We start from the raw sequence: 8,457 nt of genomic DNA on the forward strand, positions 1-8,457 counted from the left end.
CCATCTTTAGTGTATTATCTCATTTGTTATTACCTTTAGTGTTCACCCAAGGCATCTTGGATTTTAACCTCATCTCCATCTCAATTTGGTCTCAATGAGTAGTGTATATATTATTCTCCATGTATACTAATGTCTCATAACACTCAACTTTTAAAGGTGTCTAAGCTTTCTCATCACATTCGTCAGTCCTCACTCACCTTAAAAAGGTTGCTAGATCTAAATTTATCAATGGATGAAATTCAAACATATTATAAGGTCGTCCTTATGGTTATATGACTTGAAAACTATTTGATAATTGAGAGAAAGAATATATGATACGGAAAAGCTAGAGAAAATTACTCAAGGGCTCGGTATAAAGATCATTAAAAAAAATTCTATATGTTTTAGATTCATAAAAATGTAAATGCTCCTTATCACCCATTATTCATAAGATTATAAAGGCTATAGGAAAGGCTATATCCCAAAAAATAAAAAAGTATAATGCTACATAGACTATCTTAGGCACATACCACCTCATGATTAGTTGAGGGAGCAATGGGTTTGAAGAGCTTTAATGATATGTCTCTAGGTGAGCTTAGTACTACTGAGTATGAACAAGGTGATCTCCATAGTATTGGTGAGCTTAGCAGTGTTAAGTAGGAGGGGGCATATTTGTAAAGTAGTCCGACCAGGGGGTGCTTGATGTTTCAAAGATGTCTGTGAGTTGCTCACAACCTAAACTAAGCCTCAGACCGCATAGAAGAGAACGAGAATGAGCTGTGGTGGTTTTGGAGAAGATGAGCACAGGGGTTGGCTAGTCATTGTAGTGCTAATTAAGGCCCTCTAAGTGGGCACTTGCTATAGCTAGACTTGGATGTAAGGCGCTCACCTTGGGTGGCGACATGTCATTGTGATAACTGCTGCTCTTATATGAGATGAGTGATAAGTTACTTGGTCGACGAGGTCCTCCACTACCCCAAAGACTGGCAACCTTCATAGGCTCAAGCATGTGGGGCCCATGTGATGCAAGTCCTCTTCTTGTAACTTGCAAACTACAAACAACATATTAGTGTGTTGGAAACTAATCCTAGTTACCTTGGTGATCACGCCTCAAATCATCTACATGAGGAGAGTCTTATATTATCTTATATTATAAAATTTATATAGTTTATGTTATGTTTTATTTCAGGTTTAAGAAGTACATTGACTTTTCTACTCAAAGTGGTGACATGGCATCATTTGTGGCATTAGAGGATGATATGGTTATGGAGAAATTTCGACCATGGTAGGTTCAAGAAGAAGGAAGCTTCAAGAAAGCTCTAGAAGTCAAAGTGTTCTTTCATAATCCAAGAATAGTTAATGTGAATGTTCTTTCGTATTCCAAGAATTGTTAATGTGATTGTTCTTTCATATTTCAAGAAGAGTTAAAGTAATAGATTTTTCTATAAACCTTGGACTAGTGTTTGGGCGTAACTATAAAAGAAGGGGAAGAGAGGATGATGTAAGTGTGTGAAAAGAAGGAAAAAGAAAGAGTGAGAAGGTGAAGAGTCATTAGCCTATTTATCTATTTTTTCAAAGAAAGTATTCATCTTGTATTGTTCATCTTTGAAAAATATGTTGAAAGCCATCATAAATTTTTCGTCACCCATAAAAGTTTTGTTCTATCCGCTATGTTTATCATCTAAGTAATTGCTCTTCTCCCTCCAATAAAATGAAGATATATGTTAGTATATAAATTAATTTCTATTTTTTTATTAATATGTCGCTCAAATCAATTTTATGATCAGATTTTAGCATTGAATGAATTAAACATTTTAGACATTGGCTTAAAGCATAGGCCTAATGATTTAGATTTAATATGTTATAATTAAATTTAATTGAATTCTATTAAAATTGGATTGTGAGACGTCGGGTTTGTTACGGATGTTCATTGAAGAGTTATTATTAAATAATCAATGCTAATAGAAACAACAATACCTCTCTTATATAAGTTGACAAATAAGATGCTGTGCACGCAATATTATAGTGAAATGATAACTAAAAAATAATATATTTAGAAGTTGTCAAAAAAAAATTTATTTATACGCATTCTTTTTTGAAGAAGTGTGTACTCCGATTGCATGAAAGGCTTATGAAGAAATAGCCAGAACATTACGCCCACCACATATGTTATATCCCTTAGGAAATTAAACGCAAAGCCTTCCTTCTTCCTTTTTCAAGTCAATTGCGAACTGTCCTCTGTATTCAGCCTGTTGCCAAAAAGTTATTCACGAACTACACGCATTTAAACCAAGCCCACGTAGCCGTCAGCCCCAATACGTGTTGAATTATAACTGATTTTCTTTCTGGAACCACACACATCCCACTAGCTTCATGCCTATATATAAGTAACATACCCTAGTACTCTTCATAGAGAGAGAAAAATAGTAGAAGCTACATCCTTAGAAAAACTTTCAGTTGATTCTTAGTTCTGCAATTTGCATTACATGGCTCGAGCGTTTCTTTTTGCTACAGTATGCCGAGCGTTCATATGTCAGAAGTACGTTTGTTATATAAATCTGTTGGCTGTCAGCTTTACTTAATGGTTGTTCTTATAATAACTGACAGGAGAAGGCTCTCATCGGCAGCGGCGTTGGTGACTAAAGGACAAGGTAGAGCGACGGAGTCGGCTCCAAAAAAGAACAGTGATACGAAAGTGGTGGTAGCGTCGGATGTTCAAAATCCCTCTACGACGGCATGGATGCCAGATCCAGTGACAGGGTACTACGGACCAGCTAACCGGCAGAAGGAAATCGACGCCGCCGAGATGAGGGGCAGGCTCTTCAGCCGCAAATGATTATGGATTGGATGACCCCAGCTTATCGAGTTATGTTCTGTTTGGCTGCTTTGGTTGTGTTATTGGAAAAGTTGATGTTTATGTGAAATTTGTGAGCCATAACGCTACTGCTTTGAATTTGGGGAGAAAGCAATTGACTTTGAGAATAAATTTATGTTCCTCTCTATTTTACAATGAACTTTTTTTATATTTACGAATATGATTGTTGGCTTTTTTTAAATTTAAGTTGTTAAGAGATGAGTCTTCCTAGGCTTAATCTAATACATTCCTTGCGCAAAGCTAACTAGGGTGTAAACAAATCGAGCCAAGCTCGAGTAAGGATTAACTCAAGTTTGACTTGCCTCTCAAAGACAGGCTAGAACTTGAGCTCAAATTTGAGTCAATCTCAATTAGCTTAAGCTAAACTCACTGAAAAAATAGTAAGCTCGACCTCAACGCATTGAAAAAACTAGTGAGCTCAAGTTTGACCTGTGAGAACTAACCAAAGCTATAATAGAATCTTGCTGGAGAAGGATGGTAAATAGTTAGTGATGAAATCTACGGGAGTTTATCGGAGAAGGCAATAATGGCATTGATAGCATTAGGAGGAGGTCACTATGGGAGCACAATGGAGTTGGAGGCGATGGCAGCTCCAAAGAGATCTTGCTAGAGAAGGCATTAATAGGACAAGTGCAAGAGAAGTAATGGCAAAGAGCTCATTGAAGATGGCATTGGTGAAGCCAATGCATGAGGAAGAGACACAGTAGGAGTTCTTTGTAGAAAATATCAATCAATCTAGTAGTGCTTATTAAAGAAAAAGAGTTCTTTAGATTTACAATTGCTTTCCCTTTCCTTTCTAGCTGGGTTAAAGTAAAGCAGAGAGAAATTTGGGATTTAAGATTTTTAATCAAACCAACTTGCAAACCAATGAGTTGAATATCATCAAGCTTAAAATTATACTCGTATATTGTAAAAAATATAATTTGAGCTCAAGCATAGTCTTTTAACCTGATAAACTCAGTTTCTGTGCACCTTAACAAGTGGAATTCAAACTCACTTGCATGTTGATTTGAGTCACTTACCTCCCAAAAACCAACTATATTTAAGTTCTACTAGCAAACTTTGCATAGTCAAATATTAAACACCTCAAATGTTGATTCCTTCCTATTCTTACCTTATGAAGCATGAGATGTCCTTAGGACCTTACTTTTTGTATGTTAGCCTTATAGACTAAACATAAGAGAATTCAGTATTATCTTAGCTTAATAGTACCCATTACGAATTGTCATGTTGTCTTTCTGCTTCTTGATTCAAAATTTAGACTCTCGGATTAGAGCTACTGAATTTTAGCCTGGGATGAACATATTCTATTGGATTTTTTTCTCTCTTTAGAAGCTATAGAGTAGTTTCCTTTTATTACAACTATACTTAGTTTTTAGCCATGTAAATGACTTAAGATTATCTTAGCTTTGAATCCTTGTGGTTTTACTAAGTATAGTTTGTCCAATAATATAGCCTAAGATTTTCTCAATCTTATAATAACCTAAATGGACCCAAGTCTATCCTTAGGGTAGAAAAACACAAACACAGTAGAATCCTTGACTTTAAGGTGTACTTCTAGTCCAAAAAAGCTTAGACTATACATTTGATATTAAAAGCAAAATTTGAGGTAACACTTTTTTATTGAGAATGATCAAATTAATCCATTCTGTGGGATGATTAGGTTTTCTATATATCATAGATTAGTCTGGTCAGTCTTATGAATCATTTCTTAGGATGGATGACTTTAATCAAGTTTATTCAGACTATGGTCAAGCAAAACGATTCAATGTAGCATTTACTTGAAACATAACATACTACTTAGGCTAGTTTGGCCTTAAATTGATCAAATATTTGTAAATAGTATGACTAAGACTCTAAGGAACCCACTCTACTCTTAAACACTTAAAATTAAAATATTCATTTGAAATCAATTATACTAATGCTAAAAAAAATCAAATGGACTAAGCTTAGATATGTTGGGTATAGTGTTAGCACATGCATACCTTTAGCTTAAATTGAGTAATCCCTTAACTAGTTGTGCATGTTACTGATCTATTACTTTTCATTAGTAGTAGGAGGGCCTAACTAAGGCTTCATTTTGGACGGCTTTCTTCCTGCTTCTTAAAATAATTTTTTAGTACAAAAAAATGTAAACAAAAAAGTTGTTTTAAGAAGCAATAAAAAAGTCGTCCCAAACGAAGCCTAAATCCTAGTTTAGCTTGGCTTTTCCTATATCACCTTATGTTGGCATTCAAACCAAAAATAACTCATTAAAGACCAAATGAACCAAATGAATCAATTCATCTAATTTAAAATCAGTTTAAACTTAGTGTTCGACTTATGTGACTCTTATCACAACTTGACCTGACATGACCTAAAAACACTAGGTCATACCGTGTACTATCATGGAAAGAAATAAAACATGACCCAATAATCTAGTTGAAGAAGTGCTGAAGAAAACAAATTTCAAAATTATGCACACCATAGAATCCCTACTGAATATAATAAAAAGCAAGAAGCTAAATCTCAAAAAAAAAAAATATTATTATCATCCAAAAATATATCTACAATTGGAGGTATGTCTTCACCGGCACATGGCAAAAGAGAAAACAACAAAAATATAAACTCAGTCTACATTACTAAACTATCCAAAACATATCTATAACACAAATCTGAGCCTACTATTAAAACTATTTGGCTCTCTCCTTACTCTTTCACAAACCTTAAAATAGAAGCAAAAGTAGGAGTGAGCTAGCATGGTTGAAACCATAAAGACTAAAAATAGTGTTATAATAATAAATTGAAATATTGTATGGAAAAACTCAAAAATTTTCTTTTAGTCAAAGTGGAGATGGAAAAAAAAATTTCCCATCAGACTGATCTCCCTAAACACTGCATTAACACATTAAGCATAAACAAATGTGGGGTGCCCCAAACCTAGAGAAATAGTGCCTCTAATGATATAGGTTAAAGATGAATAAATTAATTTTCCTATATTAGTAGAGAACCTAAATTGAATGGCATAGCTCAAAATAGCATACTCCCGGGTGGCTTCACTAATGTTCCTGCTAGGTAATAGGCGAGCATAAATAAAATACTGCAAAGCTTTGGATGTTTGAGTAAGAATAGAGGCTTGGAAGTTAATGATTTTATTTTCCCTTTTCTTCTAAGTGAATGCTCTATTAGGACGACACAATACTCTTAAAATTTCCTTGGAGTCTTCTGAAGTCTCAAAATAGCTAGTATAATCATCATAGTAAAAATTCTTCAACATATATAGTAGGTTAATGGAAATAAACTTAAAGGGAACCCACTTACCTCTCACGTAACACTTATTATCAACATCCTCCTTTGGATTTGCAAAGAATTACCTCACCATATTCACTTTGCAGCATAAAGTTCCTCACATAATTGCTCCCAACACTAACTCACCATAGTCTGCTTGACAGGAAGATTGGGGCTTTGAAAAGCATGCTTAAGGGTGAGTAGTAATGTCACCACAAACTTGATGAAATGAATGAAAAACATGGTATATATTTATAAATATGACAAGCACTATGACACTATGGGGATCAATACTGCAGCACTAAAAAATAGAAAAGGATAAATGGGTCATATGGGGATAAATGTTATCGTAGGTTGGGACATGTGGTACAATGATGCTTGGCTTTGGGAACCAAAGCATAGATTTATGCATGGGAATCCACTACGGTGTTTACACATACAAGCATTGCGGTGTTTGAAAAATATTAATGTGACAACGCCATAATTGAGACAATAATGACTTAACATAACACCATGGCATTGTCAGTAGCACTATAGTACTCATCGAATTTCCATAATGGAAAAGTTATGATCATACAGTAACTTTTTAGATAGGTAAAAATGACTTTTGACATTTCAGAATTGATACAGTAGTGCTTGAAGGTATAGCATCAAGGCACTACTTGGGTAGTTAAACACTATGGTGTTCAAGCATATTATGCTATGGCAATTCAAATGAGTATTTTTCTTAAGATCTTAGCATTACAGTGACATTTTTGAATGCCCAAGAACTCATCATATGAACGATATGGCACTGTTAACCCTAGCACTACGGCTCTAGTTCATGAAAGTTCATATAGGCTGTTAGACCTATTATAATGTTAACAAAGATGGGGGGTGAATTGATAATTTAAAAATTTGTTGATAAATTATAGAAAATTGTTTAATGATTTTAACCATAATGAAAATTTTCCTTAATTAATTTTTCAACCACAAAATTATAATTGTAGAAAAATAAAATTACAGTAAAAATAAAATTAGAAGAATACAAAAATTTATAGTTGTTCGATCCAACTAGATCTGCATCCACTCTCTGAAGACTCTCTCTTAAGGTATTGCACTATACCAAAGTAACTCTCTTTTTCCATCCACAGTAAGGCGGAGAAGCCTTTAAAATTATCCTCCCTTCCACAAAATCCCAGTGTGGTAGAGTACCGTTTTCCTTTCACACCCTCCTAGTGTCGGCAGAGAACTGGCATCCTTTTATATCCTCCAGGTGTTGGCAGAGTACCGTCATTCTTTCTCACCATCCTGGTGTCAGTAGAGAACTGACATTCTTTCACATCCTCATGGTGTCGGCAGAGTACCATTAACCTTTCGCATCCTCCTAGTGTCGGTAGAGAATAGAATCTTCTCCAAAGATCTTCACTTAAGAGTCTTCAATGAAGTAGGGAAGAGATTTGATAAAATCACAAAGAGATCCTAACCTTTGGGCAACCTTGTGAACCCTTCACAAATTCCACTTACAAGAACTCTCTATCGACACTCTCAAACACCTCCCAAAACACTCTCACTCTCACTCTCAAAAGAAAATTCACAGAAGATTACTTGTTTGTTAGTTTTTAGTACTCTTAAATATGAAAGTGAAGAAAAACCATTTAAAAAACTAAAAATTTTAATTTGATTGTCTTAGATCATATAGTACGATAGCACATCATATATACAATCAATTCAAAAAATGCTTGTACGATCTTGTACGAACTGATTTCATGCACTGGTCAGTGTATGTACGTACTGACATCTTATAGTATAATCAATTTAAGATTGAACAGATTCGTCTGGTATGATTTTGTACGAACGCATTTCGTACACTAATCGGCGTACTGTAGGAACCCTATATCATACAGTACGATCCATTTTACCAAAATCATGCTTCACTTGGTACAAAAATAGATAATTTCATTTCAAACTATAGACGTTATATGTATAAAATAAATTTCATATAGTACTAACATTTCAAATAATTCACCTATTCATATAGACGAACTGGTATGCACCAATTTCATACTTTGGATGTCATCTATATGAAGGTAACTTCGTACAATATGAATAGTACTTAGAAAATTTTCCAAACATGATTTAATTAACTACTTTCTGGAGGAACACTCAAGTCAAATCATCCCGTATGATCCCAAAATCATACAGTACAATCAGTTTAAAAAAAATTTATAATTCTCCAATGTACGATTACTTAATTACAATCATAATCTCTCATACTCAATAAAAACATAAGAAGTACAGACTTCAATTTTAATAAACCCTAATCTAATATGTCTTGAAGTCTTCTACAGTATGGA

The 8,457-nt window shown here is 34.3% G+C and overlaps 1 protein-coding gene across 1 annotated transcript; it reads left to right on the plus strand.

The window, feature by feature from the left end:
• The first annotated feature begins 2,369 nt into the window (after positions 1-2,369).
• LOC110097006 (late embryogenesis abundant protein Lea5) lies at positions 2,370-3,014 on the plus strand. The gene is made up of 2 exons (XM_020823205.2): positions 2,370-2,518; positions 2,587-3,014. Exons 1-2 carry the CDS (start codon positions 2,466-2,468, stop codon positions 2,813-2,815), a joined length of 282 nt encoding a protein of 93 aa, XP_020678864.1. The 5' UTR covers positions 2,370-2,465; the 3' UTR covers positions 2,816-3,014.
• The last annotated feature ends 5,443 nt before the right edge of the window (positions 3,015-8,457 follow it).

Source organism: Dendrobium catenatum, unplaced genomic scaffold, assembly GCF_001605985.2.
Source record: "Dendrobium catenatum unplaced genomic scaffold, ASM160598v2 fragScaff_scaffold_725, whole genome shotgun sequence".
Lineage (NCBI taxonomy): Eukaryota > Viridiplantae > Streptophyta > Magnoliopsida > Asparagales > Orchidaceae > Dendrobium > Dendrobium catenatum.